General features: G+C 49.9%; 1 protein-coding gene across 2 annotated transcripts; it reads right to left on the bottom strand.

Moving 5' to 3' along the window:
* Positions 1-13,615: 13,615 nt before the first annotated feature.
* Positions 13,616-16,231, bottom strand: FOXI1 (forkhead box I1). 2 transcript variants are annotated; one of them, XM_047874791.1, is made up of 2 exons: positions 15,655-16,231; positions 13,616-13,893 (listed from the first exon to the last, which is right to left on the bottom strand). In XM_047874791.1, exons 1-2 carry the CDS (start codon positions 16,229-16,231, stop codon positions 13,616-13,618), a joined length of 855 nt encoding a protein of 284 aa, XP_047730747.1. The 2 variants fall into 2 exon arrangements, with proteins under 2 accessions (XP_047730747.1, XP_047730736.1); XM_047874780.1 differs by having other exon boundaries at positions 13,616-14,175.
* Between the last annotated feature and the right edge of the window lie 458 nt (positions 16,232-16,689).

A 16,689-nucleotide genomic window follows, 5' to 3' on the forward strand; every position in this document is an offset into this window, starting at 1 on the left:
CACAGGCAAATCTGCTCATTTAGAGAGAAACTTCATGGAAAGTATCATCACTAGTAACTTTACAATACAAGCTATGTAGTGGTCATTTGGGCCAACAGGCAGGGAAAATCTTCTTTTGTAATAGTCAGGAACAAAAAAGATCCTGAAGCTGCATCCAATATTGTCTTTGCAAATACTTAGTAAGCATGTACTATTCATAAACTGAGCAAATAATTGGGGAGTGCCTCCCGGGTGCCGGGCTCTGTGCTGTGCCCTGGGATGGCTGAGATGAACCAGACAGACAGTGTCCTGCTCTCAAGCAGTCTAAATGGAGATTCGGAAAACAAACAAGTAAATAAATGACACAGTCTTGCAGAAAGTGTTTTCAAAAAACCCACTTTCGATGAATCATGAACCGCTCCATAAATCAGGCACAGCAGCCCAACTGTACAGAGGGGGGGACTGAGGCTCAGAAAGAAGTGATCCACCCAAGGTCACCGGGCTCATGAGTGGTGGGGCTGGAGTTTGTTCTCCTCTTTGTCACACAGGGACTTTGTTTCCCTCTTTGCCTGGCACTTCTTGTGGCCAGATTCGTGTGGAAGATGCCAGAGGCTTTGGTGATTGAGATGGAACTGGAATTTTGCATAATAAGGATTTACTGAGCTGCATCTGGATGGCTCAGTGTGTAGAGCATCCAACTCTTGATTTTGGCCCAGGTCATGATCTCACAGTTCATGAGTTCGAGCCCTGCGTCGGGCTCTGCACTGACAGCTCTTGTCCCCACCCTTCTGGAAACCAGGGTATCATCATCTGTATTTTGGGGAAAAAATAGCCAATTTGAAGTGTTGTTGGTGCCCTTTAATTGGCAGACATATTCAGGGGTGGTCCTGGGGTGGCTGTGAGTCCTTCAAAGCATCCTGAGCTTAGTCTCTTCTATTTCTCCCTCCACACAAACTCTTGTCCCCACTGCTCTCCCCTTTAGTAGTGACAAAATCCAAACTGTTGCCAAGTCCTGTGAGGTCCTGCTAGTTTCTGCCCCTTCACTTTGCTCACCACCCCGGTCTTGGGGTTATTCCTCAAACATGCCGTGCTCTTTTCCTCTCCAGGATCCTTGCACTTTGCTGTCCCCGCTGCCCTGGTGGAGTGGTCTTCTTTCAGCTGTCTGCATGGCTGGCTTCTTCACGTATCCAAGTCTCTGCTCCAATGTCACCTCACTCACTGTCTGAGCCCTGACCCTGCTTGGGCTTACTTTATAGCAATGATCACTATCTGGCCTAGTATTCAATGCTAATATAATTATATAACCTGCTTATGTTTTTTGGCTGTTTCCCCCATTAAAAATTAAGTTCCACTAGGGTACGGACTTTGTTCCCTGCTGTGGCTCCTACACCTAGTTCAGCACCTGGCACAAAGTAGGCGCTAAAGAGAATCTTGTTGAATTAATTAAATTCACAAAGTTAGAGGGACACCCCCTGCCACTCCACCCCGCCTAGCTAGCTAGTCCTTCCGGTTTATAATGAGAAGTTTCCCCTTGTTTTAGGACCCACAAGGGCACCACCTGTGTTGTGTTTCATGTGAATGAGTCTAGCTATCCATGTGGGGGTGAAGTAGTATCTTACTGTGGTTTTGATTTGCATTTCTCTGATGACTAATGTTTGCAAGCATCTTTTCATGTTTTATTGGCCATTTGTAAACCTTCCTTGGAGAAATGTCTATTCAAATCCTTTGTCTCTTTTAAAAATGGGTTGTCTTTCTGTTATTGAGCTGTAGGAGTTCTTTATACATTCTAGATACAAGTCCCTGGTTAGATATACAATTGACAAATACTTTCTCTTACTCTGTGGCCTGTGTATGCACTCTCCTGTTGGTGTCCTTTGAAGCATGCAAGTTTTTAATTTTGATGAAGTATCTAACTTTTTCTTTGTTGCTTGTGCTTTTGGGTCAGATCAAATAATTCCCTATACCTTCTACTTAGGTTCATATGCTTTTATGTCTTAAGTTGAGGTCTTTGATCCAGTTTGAGTTAATTTATGTATATGGTGTGAGGTAAGGTTTCAACTTTATTCACTCGCATGTGGCTCTCCAGCTGTTTCAGCTTCATTTGCTGAAAAGATTTTTTTCCTTCTAGCGAATGGTTTGTACCCTTGTCAGAAGGAGTGGACAACAGATGTGTGGGTCTCTTAACCTTATTTCACAGGTCCCTATGTCTACCTTTGTGACAGTACTACACAGTCTTAATTACCGTAGCTTTGTAGGAAGTTTTGAGATCAGGAAGTAGAAGTCCTCCTACTTTGTTCCTTTTTTTATTTTTTATTTTTTTATTTAAGATTGTTCTGGATCTCTTATAGATCCATATGAATTTTAGAATCAGCTTGTCAATTTCTATAAAGTAATTGTCTGGGATCCTCCTAGGAATTGCATTAGATCTGTAGATGAGTTTGGAGAGTGTTGTCATTTTCACAGTGTTAAGTCTTCTGATGTAGGAACATGGGAATATATTCATTCTTGAAGGATATTTTCTTGTGTCTTATGTTTGTGACTCAGGCAGCCAGTCAACAATGACAATTTTGTTCTTTCCATGGGCTACTTAAAAAAATGGCGAGGGGCCACCATAGACTCTTGGTTACTGCAGGGTCGTTGAGTCCCTAGCCTGGATGCTGAGCCAGGAAGCCAAGGCCTTATTGATGGGCTCTTATTGAGAGAGTGTAGAAAATGTCACCAGGTCAAGGGTAGGATTCATGCAGGTAACAAGAGACCAGGCTTACCTGAGGTGAGGGCCTTTATCATTGCCGGCAACATCTGTCACAAGTGCTGGCCAACCTACTCCTTCCAGAATGCACATCACACCTGGACGGTCCCATAGGAGGGACCACTTGCTCCAGCCAGACACAGATGGGGTCGTCCCCTCAAGGAAATGAACAGGAGAGAGCTGCCATGTCAGCAACTGTCAGAGCAGGAAAAGGTCTGACACTTTACCTCCAGGAACACAGAGTTGCCCAAATGCATCCCTCAGGCATTACTTTTGCTTGTTTTCATTTCGTTTTGAGCCATAATCATGTCTTACCTATAATCTCTTCACTTGCTATGTTTTCTTGAAATCAAGTCACGGTTTCCTAAAATAAACATATTGGACCTTTATGTCATTACTTTGCAAAGCGAACCAGCATCTCTTGCTATAGAGAGAAGGCAACAGTAAAAGTAAATACAATTAAGCAAACTATTATTCAATTATCATGGGATATCATCTCCTCAAAGGGCTGTAAGCTTCTGTTAAAAAAGGAGATTAGCAAGATTAAGAAGGTGCTAAAGACAGGCCGGCGCCCAGCTGGGGATTTCTCCTCAACTGAAACCAGGCCTGAACAGGGAAAAGACAAGCTTTGGCCCAAGGATCAGTGTCATTTAACTCCTTGTCTATGAGTCACCTAAATCATCTTGTGTGCACCAGTGCCATGAGCCCCACATGCTCGGACACGCAGCTGTACCTCATCAAGATTTCACAGGCATTCCATGAATAGTGAGGAGGGTGAGATGATCACCGTTATACTCATGAGAAACTTGTGGCCTCAGGGACTTGTCTCATACAGTGGCAGGAGCCAGGGTTTGGACTGAGGCAGTCACTTTCCAAAACGTGCAATGGTTTTATTGTCTGCTGCGTCCTCTCCCCCCACGAATCCAGCTTCTGGGACCCCAGCATGGAAGAGTTAGATTCAAGAGCTATCTCTCTTGGCCCCAAGTTCATTCCATGTCTCTCTTTGTGTCAGTAGTTTCTCTCCCACGTAGGCTGGACTGAATTGTCCCCCCAAATTCATATGTTGAAGCCCTAACCCTAATGGGACTGTACTTGGAGACAGGGCTTTTAGGAGGTAACTAAGGTTAAATGAGGTCATAGGGGTGGGGACCTAATCCCACAGGACTCCAGAAATGTCTCTCTGTCTGCTATGTGAGGTCACAGCCAGAAGGGTGACCATCTCCCAGCCAGGAAGAGGAAGCTCTCAGCAGAACCTGACCACACTGGCACCCTGATCTTGGACTTTCAGCTTGCAGAACTAAGAAATAAATGTCTGTTGTTTAAGCCATCCAGGCTATGGTATTTTGTTATGGCAGCCCAAGCTGATGAAGACACCAGATCTGGGGGATTTAGGAATCTACGTTGTCATTGATATGGTCTCACCGACACTCCATGAGAGTGCAGACAGCTCACAGAACCACCCTGGTCTCTCACACCTGCTCTGTCACTAGGGTAAGGCCTCATTCTGTATGCCCATCGTCTGAGAAATGGAGATAATTCTCATCTACCTGTCAAGGTTCTTCTGGCCATCAGAATATGATTGTGGATGTAAAACAGATGGTCAAAGCTAAAAGGAGCTTAGGAGTTTAGTTTGTTCCACTCTTTCCTCTTCCAGGTGAGTAACTTAGGTGCCTGAGGGCCTGGGCCACATAGGGCCCAGGCCAGAGCTTGGGTCGGGGTGTTCTCCCCACTCACCCCCCCACCCACACACACACTGTCAAACGCTTTCCTAGCTCCAGGCACCATACTAAAGTAAAAGCTGCTGGAGAAAGCGAGACTGCTCTCCTTGTAGCAGCAGAAGAGTCATCTGTGTCCAAACTCACCCTGACGTGGATTGTGCCCTCTCCCCGCGGGCTCCACAGTCCCAGTGCTGAAACGGCTGGTTATGCTCTCTTCCCACGGTTAGCCCTATTAACATTCCTCTCCCCTCTGCTCCACGTGTCCCATACCAGGCCATTACCCAGAGCCAAGACAGCACCATGTGTCCCTGTCATGTCAAGCTCCAGAAGAAAGTGCCCCCCACCCCCCTTCATTCCAGCAGAACTCTCTGCCGAAGGATGCCACTCTTGTGTTTATGGCACCATTTGCTTCCAACCATAGTTTCCTTCAGAATGTGTGGTCTTTTCTAAATAACGGCCACCTCCCCTCCCTTCTCGCCAGAGGTGAGGCAGATTGAGAAAACTGGCAGGGCAGGGCCCAGCCTATATGGAAGACCTGGTCACAGACATGGCAGGGTGGAAGAACTTGGCATGCCTGGGCGGCTGGTACCCAGCAATTTGCTCTGAGCTGCATTGGCTTGGTCAGGCAGCCCTATTAGGAAGATTAGTATTTCTCCTTTCCCTCTCATTTTTATTGTTGAAGGACCTTGGGCTTGTGGGCCAGATAGACCTGGGCACAAGTCTTGCCTCTGTGGGAATGTGAGCAAAACAAGGTCTCTAAGACACCTTTCCTTACGTGTTCAATGGGGAGAGTAATGCCCACCTGACATTATTATTTTAGCATTTGGCTCATGGGAGGAGCTAAAACCATAAGAGCTCTAATATGAGCCCTTGCCTGTATCAGCACTTAAAGGTTTCTAAAGCTCATTCATATCCAGTATCCAAACTCGTGCTTATTTTATAGAAGGGGAAACCGAGGCTTGGAGGGAGGGGGAGTGCTTTGAAGTGTGCAGTGATGAGTGGCAGGAGTTAGACCTGCGGCCATGGCTATGGGTGAAAGGGCAGTGCTTCGGGGCAGCTGGGAGCTGACTGTCCTTCCTGGGCTCTCTGTCACAGGGAGTGCAAGCAGTGGCTCTCCCACCCCATCTCTCTGAGCATTTTCTCCAAGGTTAAGCTGGAAGTTAGTTGTCCACAAGAAATGTAAATCTGAGGCATGCCTGGGTCTAAGAGATTGGGAGATGCTGCCTCATTTATTTTTTCCGGTGCTATGTGCTGGGAGCTTTGAGGATTGTTCTGGATCTTGGGAGCCATAGTTGGGGAAGAGGGTCCTCAGGATCCACGGGGCTCTGGGAGGAGCTGGTAAGTGTGCTGGTCCACACTGTGGACAGCATAGGTCCTTTGAACCCCAAAGATCGTATGCTGAACATCGGTGACGTGTGCAAAACACAGAGGTTGGGGAGAAGTCTGCCATCTCCTCACAGGCAAGACATACGAGGTTTCCAAGGCAGTCAGTCCATCCCAGCAAGGATCCAGAAGGCAGGCAGTGTGCCTGGGTAAGGAATGGCCCCATGTCACTGCCCCATGCTCTGGCCACTAGATAGAAAGGAACAAACATGTACAGGCCAACCTAAATTGTATATCCATTTCCTCACTGCTGGGTCATTACAGACCAAGAGCCGCAGCAGGGGAGTGAGATGGGGATTACTCAAAGAGACAGACTCTCCTGACCACCTCCTGTGTGCCAGGCATTTTCAAATATAAATTCTCATTTAATTCTTGAAGGCTATGGTGATGGTAAGTAATGTCTAAGATTATGAACTCTGATATCCCGACTCTAGCATTTACTAGCCTGTGATGTTGGCCAAGTTACACTCTCTGATTCTTGGTTCCTTGTCCTTAAAACTAGGCTGACAATTACTTAAAAGTTGGTTGTGCAGGTTAAATGGGGTCCTCGGTAAAAAGCACCACATTTGATACCCAATCAATGTGAATTCCTTGACCCTGCTCTGACCTACCAAATGAACATGCCCAGGGCAACAGAAGCAGGAAGCATGGGATAAAGATCTTCTCCATCACCTGTCCTCCAATACTGGAAGCCTTTGCAGACAAGAGACTCATCATTGGCCACCTCAAGGACTAGAGTGTCTGGTGCCAGAGAAGAGGGGTATCTTGTAGTAAGAGTTGGCTAACAAAGGCCATTTGACCTCTGTAAGCAGATTCTTGTGTCCAGGGCAGGAGGACATGTTCAGTTGATCTGTCATCAAAGGTTATGGAATGATAGCTCCCTGGGCATAGTGCCAACATTGTTAAGCATTGGAGGGTGCACTGGATTAAATAGCATCCCCCCAAAAATTCATGTACACTCAGAAACTCAGAATGTGATGTTATTTGGAAATAAGATATCTATAGATATAATTAGTATAGTTAAGATAAGGTCACACTGGGCCCTAAACCCAATATGACTATTGTCCTTAGAAGAAAAGGAACCCCCCCCCCCCCCACACACACACAGAGAAGAGGCCATATGGAGAGGCAGAGATCGGAGTGATGTGTCTACAAGCCAAGAAAGGTCAAGGATTGCTGGTGGCCGGAAGTTAGAAAGAAGCAAGGAAGGACTCCTCCCTAGAGCTTTTGGAAGGAGTCTGGCCCAGCCCACACCTTGCTTTTGGGCTCAGCCTTCAGAACTGTGAGGGAATATGTTTCTGTTGTTTTCATCTGCTCAGTTTGTGGTAATTTGTTGTAATAGCTCTTAGAAATGAGTGCAGGTTCTTCTGAGCCACAGAAGGAGTTAGCCAGTTGAATGAAGGCTCGGTGATGTCGTTTAAGTAGGAGGATGTGACTTAGTAATAAAAGCTACTGTTTACTGAGTGATTGCCTGGTGCCTTACCGTCTTATTTCATTTATTTCTCATGGCGACTCTGCGGGAGTGCTAGTGTTATTCCCTTTTTACAAGCAAGGAAACTGAGGCTCCAGGAGGAGGTCACACAGATGGTAGATCTGAACCCAGTCTGTGTGACTCCAAGACTGTGTGGTTTGCACCCAAGAGGTGTTCCAGGAGCTAGTGCCACAGAGGAGCGTTCTCAGAGACTTCCTGGCCCGTGGCTGTCAACCTCACTAGTAGCATTTGAGGTCAGAACCTTGGGCTGTGCTTCTTGTAGATCTGCAGGAGGGGCCGGGAGCTTAAGCTTCCTGGAGCTTAAGGTGAGGGGCACACAAATTGCAAATCCTTCTCTCTTGCCCTAGCACCTGGGTTAGGCTGGCCTGGGTTAGCAGCCTTGCTGCTGCCTCCTGCTGACACTGGGGGTGGGTGGGGCATAAGCTGGGAGAGTTGGGTTCTTTTAAAAACGACTTTTGTTGGTTTCATGTCTTTCTTATAATAACAACAAATTACATTTAAAAAATAGAAAATATAGGCAAGGAAGCGCAAGGTGGGGGGCGGGGGGGGGGCGGGGCAGGGAGACTATAGAACCAAAGAGAAAAAAAAAAGAAAACTTCGATCCATTTCAAGATGGTTATTAACCTGATCAGATACCTTTCCAAATCCCCTTTCTTCTCCCCTCCTTCTTCTCTCTGTCCCCCTTCCTGTGTTGTTTTCTTTCTTTCTCACTGGCACTCTTGATCTTTTTCTACCCCTTTCTCTGTGTGTGTTTTGATCCATACATTTAAATACCCATAGCATATATTTGCATACATAGGGCATGTGACATACGGTTTTATAGCTTGCTCCCAGCCCCTCCCCTTTCAGTGCACCGTTTGCACCTTTCCAGGTAGATCTGCAGGATCTGGCTCTTCCCTTTTATCAGCTATGCACGATCCCGTGATTCTCGAGTGCCGCCGCTTATTCACTCGAGTTTTTTGTTCACGAACATGCAAGGTATTCCACTGCTTGACTCAGATGAGCCTCCCCGACATGGACATACTCGCACAGACAACTGCCTGCTCAGCTTCAAAAATAAAATTCCCAGGAGAGAAATTCCTAGGTCAAAAGAGATGCACATGAGACACTTTCATGCACATTCTTGAAATCGTCCCTAAGAAGATCTCTCCGCCTGTTCTCCCGAGAGTGCGGGACGAGGGCACCCGTTCCCTCCCATGTGCAGCACAACAGCTATCCCATGGTTAACGTGTGCGTGGTGGACAGGGCAGGTCATTCTTGCTTGCTTTCACATTTCTTTAATCATTAAACAGACTGGGTATCCTTTCCTATGTGCGTTATCTATTTACTTTTCTTCTTGGGTGAAAATAGATTTTCTACTGGCAAGGACTTTATCTCAACTTGTCAGAGATCTTCCCGTGTTCGGGTTGCTAAATTTTTGACGTGTATGCTGTACTACGTCCCTCCGTGTGTCCCTTTGATGGTGGCTGTGCCATCCAGACACATGCCATTTGTAAATAGTCAACTTTGTAAGTTGTTCTCTTACAGTTTCTGCCTCAGCTGTCGTGCAAAGCAGGGGCTCTGTCTGTGAACGTTCTGGGAGCTCAGGCTCTGCCTGTGCACGTTCTGGGAGCTCAGGTTGTACCCTAAAGCAGGAGGGGCTCTGCTTCCTTCACGGCTGCATTTCACTCCTGCGTGCTGAACCACTTGCATTTCCCTCTCTCTTCCCCCTGGCCTTTGCACATATTCTACCTCTGCCGCAGGGGCTCATTCCTTCTCTCTTTCCTACTGGGGAAAGAGGAGAAATCCTACTGGGCCTTAAAGACCTTGCCCAAGTGTCATGGACTCCAGTGAGCCTGCCTGACCCCCTGCCCTGTGTTAGGTGCCTCCTCTACGCCATTCTGTTGGAGCACATGCCACAGGCATCGCTTGCCTGTCTCTCTGCCCGCCAGCCCACAGGCCCCTTGAGATTGGGCCCGTGTATTGCTCACTATTAAATCTCCAGACCCCAATGGTCCTCACCACATAGTAGCTGCTCAATAGACATTTGATGAATAAACAAATCCATGAATGAGTTGTAGACCTGCCCAATGTCAATGTCCTCCAGCCAAAGGCCACCAGGGACACACCTGTGGTTGAATAAGTTGGAGAATTGTGGGCCTCTCAGTGAGAGGGTATTAGAAAGGACTAGGCACTTCAGGAAGGGTGTCAGGAAATGAGGCTTTGCTCTGGCTCAAATGCTACCAGGAGGAGGTGGGGGCAAGCCTAAGATTGGGCATCTCAGTAAATTTTGCCTACAGGGAGGGAAGACCAGACTATGGCTGGAGTTGTAATTGATAAAGAAGCAGTAGCCTCTCGCAGGAGCCAGGATGGGGGACGTTTGGTCATTTTTGTAGCTTGAACACTGTCTACGTTTTGTCTGTGTTCACACACGATTACGGAGGGGCTCGTTTGTGTCTTGATCTGTCTTGGTCGCAGAGTGAGTGGCCCTGTCTGATGCTGATGTTCTGAGAAATTGTTCATGTTCAGGAGAACACAAGCCTGGCTGTGAATACCAGGCAGGGTCCCTGGGTTTCTGACCAGCTGCCCACCTGCTCAGTCACCTGTCAGCACCACCACTCCTCCCACCCTGGTCTGGCCTCCATCTTTGCCATTCACCTCATGCTCTTGCCCACCGTCAAGACCGGCTCCTGGACAGGGTTTGATACGGGTGGTGGGGGAAACATGTTGAAGTGCCAAGAATCCTGGACCACATAGGAAATCAGCACATTTGTGCCCGGACGTGTGTGCTATTATTAATGGGCAGCATGACGTTGGTCCAGCCCTCTCTCTCTCTGAGGGTTCAGTTTCCTCATCTTTGAAGTGATGGCCTTAGGACCAAACTTCTAATAGGTCCTTTTGTTCCACTCAGAAGGGGACTGAAAAACTTCATTATCCTCTGACAGAGGCATATAAGTTTTTGTTCCCTGTTGAAATGAATGGCTTCTGACCTCTAGGGACAAGTGTAGGGGTCAAATGCACATGTAAGTGTGTGTGTGTGTGTGTGTGTGTGTGTGTGTTGAGGGGATGATTTTCTGGCACTTCTAAACCCCACGATGAAGCAGCCCCCATGTTGCCCATTCCTAGGGTCACCTTTCAGTTTGGGAACTTGGGAACATGAGTATGGGGAGGGGGAGCCAAGGGTGGTCCTTTGATTCTTGGCTCTAGTCTCACCTCCTCCATGCAGCCTTCCTCCAACACACAGCAAGCCCTCATCTCAGACCCTTTACTGGTGTTGGTGGCCATGTGGTCAATGGAGAGCCAGACTATAGTGGGGGGATAAATACAACGTCCAGCCAGAGCTCTGTGCACAGGGTTGAATGCTTGGTGTATGACCGGTCCTCCTTCATCCATCCCTTCCTTGCCCCTTCTCTCCAGCTCTCGTTTCTTCCCAGAGGACGAGAACCAAAAGCGGGGTAAGAAGCAGCCTGTGTAAGCAGACCAGGACGTCCTCCTCTTGACTTGGGCCTCTTGTGAGTCCTTTCCTGTGAGCTCCCGGCCTGCTACCATGAACTCCCCACGTTCAAGTGTCACAGTCCAGTGGCAAGGTCTTTGTGTTGTCACAGCCCTGCAAACATTCCTTTCACTGCTGTCCCCACTAGATTCCTGGCTGAAGAGGAATGGAGACTTGAGTGCTGTGGCCTCGATTCTAAACCAGCACCTCCCACCCTGCCAGGCTGGTGTCTCTGGGCCCCTTCCCACCCTGTGCCTTGCTAAGACTGGACCCGTGGCAGGCTTGCTGGGGAAGGGGTGAGGCCTGCAGAGCAAGGTGCCATTATCAATACGGAGGGTGGAGGTGCAGAGTCAGCTGGGGCAAATTTGGTGGCATCTAGTGTGACAGAAAGTCCTGGTCAGGGCTTCAAGACCTGAATTTCAGCTCTGCCTCTGCCCCATCTCCCTGGTGACATTTGTGAAGTCCCTTCTTCCTCCAGCCTCACATTTCCCATCTGAGCAGCGAGGGCACCACCACTGTATCTGCCTCTACCACCAGAAGTCTGGCTCCCTGTGGAAAGGGATACCCCAGGAACGAATCTCAGGGGTCTCTAAAGAAGCCTGCTTTTTCTCTTTGCAGCTTTCCTGATTTTGCTGTCTTGTGGCGAAGCTGGGCTTTCAGCACTAGGTGCAGTGGGTTAGAGTTTCAGCCACAGCAGCATTTGAATCCTGGCTGTGAGTCCTGGATCAAGTTACAGAATCTCTCCAGGCTTCAGTTTTCTCATCTCTAAAATGGAGATAATACTGTTGGTTTCATTGGATTATTCGAAGGATTAAATGCAATAAAACAAGCCAAGTCCTAACACAGCGCCTGACACATAGTAAACCTTTCATGAGTGCTATTATTATCATCATTATTATTGCTATTGTTGTTGTTTACCACCTGACCTCTGTCACTCTAGGGAAAGAGAGCCCCTGCCAAAGTCTGAGTGGGCAGCTTGGCATGGCTCATGCAGGTGGCCAGGGAGCCTGGGTTTGAGCCTTCTGCATGCATGCCCCAGGCGGAGACTCCAACTAGAAGCTTCCAGCTGCCATGGACAGGTCCTTCAGCATGCACTGTGCCAGCAGCCCAGGGAATCGCCAATATACACACACATGGGCTTCTGTGAGCATAAAAGAGCTCCCACCTGCACAACACTTGGCCAGGTGCATGCCTAGAGCCCTCAGTGAATCATAGCCAACAGCACTGTTGTTATTGCCACTAGGCGTAGCCATGTCCAAGGTGCAGGAGTCAGACGCCCTGGGCAGGGACAGGCTGTGGACTCCAGGCAAGTGGTTCAACCATCCTGATCCTCAGTTTTCTCCTTTGTATAATGGGACCAGTAGCACCCCTTTCACAGGGTTATGAGGGGGATTACACAGAGCACAGCTATGAGGGTTGCTTGAGCTGCAAAGACAGTCATGCTCAGTTCCTGTTTTGTGTCCAATATGGATGGCTTCCTTCATGCACTTACCCCATCCCTGCAAGTGCCCCTCTTTTCACTGGGGACATTTGTCCCATCTCCACGTTGGTGGCGAGGAAGACAGAATCCTCGACGCCCATTCTTTCTCTGTCTCCTGGCCCCAAAACCTTCAGCTCCAGGCTGCACTTGGCTCCATGACTAGTCGACCAACAGCTAAGAGACAGGAAAACTCAAAAGGAAGGGACATGCACAGTGTTTTTTGTTTTTGTTTTAATTAAAAAGAAAATAAGAAAACAAAAACACTTCCCAGGGTATGCTGTGATGACACATCACGGGCGTGTAAATACATATAAAAATGAGAAAAAATCCCAGGAGCTGCAGGCATGGACCCCTGTGCAGTGGGCTATAGGTCCCTCCCTTGAGGCTTTGTTTCCTCAGACGTTCACCTCTCCCGGGCTATAAAAAAGGAAGCGCTCATTCAGCCTTGTTTCTCTTGGAAGACTCAGCCACTTTCAGCTCACTGGTCCATGACATGAACACAGGAAGCTGGGCTTTACAAGATTTTGTAAGTGGACAGTGCTGGGGTGGGGGGCATGGGGTACGTGACTCCTCTCCCTGCCCTGCTCAAGGTCTCTGGGGCTGGGGAAGTGATGTCCCCCTGTAGGGAGAGGTGGGACACACTGTCCTTCAGGGGCATGAGCTTGGGCTTTCCTCCTGAATGGCAGCAAAAGAAGTGCTTACAGGTAAGTTGGGAGCCCCAGAACAAGGACTTGGAGTAGGACTGGATGTGCCTGGGGCCAGGGCTAAATTTTGATGGACAGCCATAGGGCAGTGGATGTGCTTGCCTTATAAGCAGCTGACACACTGACCTGCCTTGACTGTTCAACCAATTGCTCCATTCCTGCCTTTGTTCACCCAAACTCTGGGGGTCATACAGACCCAGACTCGACTCATGACTCTGTCACTTACTAATCTGTATAATCCTGTGAAGTTCCTTAGCTTCCTAGAGCCTCAGTATCCTCATCTATTAAAGGAGGAGATTCATTTGAACCCCACAGGGTAACTGTAAATAGTAAGTGTGATCATGCCTTTAAAGAGCCTAGCATAGCACCTGGCACATAGTAAGTACTCAACAAATGGCTGCCATGATTACTGCTAGCAGGAGCACCAGTATTTCCACTGCAAAGTTGGTGAGTGTGTGTGTGGACATATGTGAGATAAACAGAAGGTTTACACAATGTTCTAGGGGAAGGATGAATTGCTCTGAGCTTCCTGTGTATGCCTGGGTAGTTGAGAGTCTTGGACCACAGCGATGCTGGCATGGGAGGCCTCAACTGCTTTCCTCCCATGCATGTCCATGTGGTTCAGGAGCTGTTCTGTTCTAAACCTCAGTGCCCTCCCTGGGGTAGAGGACACTGTTTGTGTTGATGCTGTTGTAGAAATGAGGGCTGAACTGGTTGAGGACAGAGCCTCCATAGCCAAGAGCGTTGGTGGGCATGGGGTTGGCCCATTCGCCCCCGCCCCCATGGCTGCTGAGGTTGGTGAGTGGGGTGTAGGAGCTGAAGTTCAGCAAGTTCTGTCCCATCTTGTCAGCGGGCTCAGGGCTCAGTCCTGGTGTTGCCACAGGGCGGCTCACCGGGCTCGAACCGCTCACATAGGCTGTCATGGTGGAGAGGAAGTTGTTGAGGCATGGGGTACCCGACGGGGGAGGTGAGGACTGCTTCTCTGGGGAGCTCGTGGTGCCTGGTGACGCACTGTCCAAGATGTCCTGGGCCTCTGCGGTCTTCGGGCTGCCCGCCAGGAGGCTGCTGTCTGTTTTCTCCGAGGCCAAGGATCCCGTGCTGGAGGAGACATCTGATTTTCTCTTCCTCTTCCTGCGGAAGTTTCCGTTATCGAACATCTTCTCACAGTTGGGATCCAGGGTCCAGTAATTCCCTTTGCCTGGCACAAAAGTGGGAGAGGTTAAGTAGAGAGATGGACAAAATGCTCTGCTCCTGTTTCTGTGTAGCGTCACAAACTAAACACCAAAGAAACACACGCAAAAGGCAGAACAAAAGGCAGGGAGAGAGACACAGAGGAATAGTGTACAGGAAACACAGGGATCTTTAGCTCAGCTCCCTGCTCACAACTGGGCCCTCTGGGAGCACAAAGGCGTGAGTCCTGAAAGTGCTTACAATGCGGGTCTCTGGGAGACGTTCAGGGGCTTGGGGAATGGAGAGGGAGGGGCTCCTTCCATTGCTGACGTGGAAGAAAACTAAGGAAACACTTCAGGGCTCCCTGAAAGTTTTGGGCATGGAGTCCAAGGGTGCACTTGAGTCCTGGCTTTGCTCCTAAGTGGTGGAGGGACTTCGGGCAAGCCTCAGTTTCCTAGTCTGAAAAGTGGGTCAGTTGTACCAGTCCCTTCTTCCTCAGGCTGATTGTGACAAAGGGCTGATGCTAGACGTGTAGCTGGGCTGCATCACCATGAGGTGCTGTCCAGAGGTAAGGCCTGAGCTCAGCCTGTGGGTGAGGCCAGTCATTGGACTGGACACTTGCCTTCCCCTGGGGCCCCAATAGTTCTACCCTTGCTAGCCTCAAAGTGGGTGAAGGTGGGGGCTCTGAGCCATGCCCTGGCTTCCTGTGGGGGAAAAAGAATGGACTTCAATTCAGGGAAATGCAAAGCTGAGTTTTCAACGGCCCTGTATGGCCATTCTGTATGGCCCTGAATTTTAGAAAGTCATCATTAAAAAGGAAAAGTTCACAGTCTTTGGTGGTAGAGAGACCTCCACTCAGCTTCAGGCTCCGCGGCTATCCCTCCATTCTGTGTCACCTTAGGCAGGATGCCTGTAAGTGTCAGTCTCCTTATCTGTACAATGGGTTTAATAAGAGCTATCCTGCAGGGTTGCATTAAAGAAGGTTATGTACAGCAGGCAGCACAATGTGGCCCATGCTTATTCAACAAAGTTAGATCTTCTCCGAGAAGGCTGGGGGTGCACTTGGGCTTGGCCTAGTCCAACTCACCCAAGGACTTTCTATGAGCTGAGGGGTGGGGACTCAGATTAATCATAACAGTTCCTATAGTCTACTGGGTGCTTGTTAGCACCAAAATCCCTGCATACATTATCTCATGACCCCCATCACAGGCCTGGAAAGGAGCCACCGTTACCTTCCCTACTTTGCAGGTGGGGAAACTGAGGCTCAGGGACCTAAAATGCTGGAAGTCGCTGGCTGGTCCGTGGTCCAGCCAAGGTCAAAACCCAAATCTGCCCCCTGGGCTCTCCCAGTCTCCTTCACTGACAACCTTGAGCCCCCTGTCTTGGGGGGACACAGCCATATCAGAACTGTCTAGAATGGGGTGCTGGTTTGGAATGACATGAACCTTCCCTGGGGGCGTCGGAGGCTTGCCCCACCCACTCCACACTGCGCCCGCAGCCCCCTTACCCGGGTCGTCCTCATCGCGGGGCACCTTCTTGAAGCAGTCGTTGAGAGACAGGTTGTGGCGGATGGAGTTCTGCCAGCCGGCCTTGCTTTTGTTGTAGAAGGGGAAGTTGTCGGCCACGTACTGGTAGATCTGGCTGAGGGTGAGCCGCTTGTCGGGCGCCCCGTGGATGGCCATGGCGATGAGAGCCGAGTAGGAATAGGGGGGCCGCACCAGCTTCATCAGCTCCTCCTGCGAGGGGATGGGCAGCCAGCCCAGGTCGCCGCCCCCCAGCCCAGACATGCCTGGCAGCAGCTGCCTCTGCACACCGTAGGCCTGGGGCAGGAAGGGGCTGGTGTTGGTGCCCGACAGGTAGGGTGGTGGAGTCATGGCCGGTCCATTGAGCCAGAGGTAGGGGTTGGGGGTGGCCCCGTACTCGCCGCCCCCCTCGAAGGAGGGGGGCCGCTGAGGGCTGGGCACGCCCTGTGGATGGAAGAAGTTCTCATAGTAAAGGCTCATCTCGGGGGGCTCCTGGCCGATGCTGGGGAACTGGGGGCTGCAGCGAGGTGGGGAGGGCGCCGGGAGGTCGAAGGAGCTCATGCTGGGGCTGGTCTCGGCCGGAGCCACCTGCCTGGCACCTGCACAGGGGAGCTGTCCCTGACAGGTGCTCTGCTGGCCCAGCCTCCCACTTATACCCCTGCAGGCTTGGCCTGTGGGCCCCACCCAGGGGCGGCCACCTGCTGCAGACCCGCCCCTCCTCCAACAGCCCTGAGAGCCAAGGGGAGGGGGCCTCCTGGCCAGGCCCACTGCGCGTGCTCAGACCGGTGCTGTAGCTGATGTCCACAGTGCCCAGGGTGCCCCTCTTCCTTCTCTCTCTTCCCAGTTCCCCTCGCCCCCTTATCTCTCTCCTTTCTCCTCATCACCTGGTTGGCCTTGTTTCTCCTTCATTCTGTCTCTCTTCCCGTTGTCTCCTCACTTGTCTCTCCCCTTTCCTCCCCTTCTTTCATTCTTAATGTCCTCTCTGCATCTCTTTCTCTCCTTCCCTCCTTGCTGCCAAA

Source organism: Prionailurus viverrinus, chromosome A1 (assembly GCF_022837055.1).
Source record: "Prionailurus viverrinus isolate Anna chromosome A1, UM_Priviv_1.0, whole genome shotgun sequence".
Lineage (NCBI taxonomy): Eukaryota > Metazoa > Chordata > Mammalia > Carnivora > Felidae > Prionailurus > Prionailurus viverrinus.

Coding starts and splice junctions, on each gene's coding strand:
- FOXI1 (XM_047874780.1), bottom strand. CDS start 16,231: ATGAGCTCCTTCGACCTCCCGGCGCCCTCCCCACCTCGCTGCAGCCCC. Junction 14,176..15,654: donor CCGCGATGAGGACGACCCGG/GTAAGGGGGCTG, acceptor CTTTTGTGCCAG/GCAAAGGGAATTACTGGACC.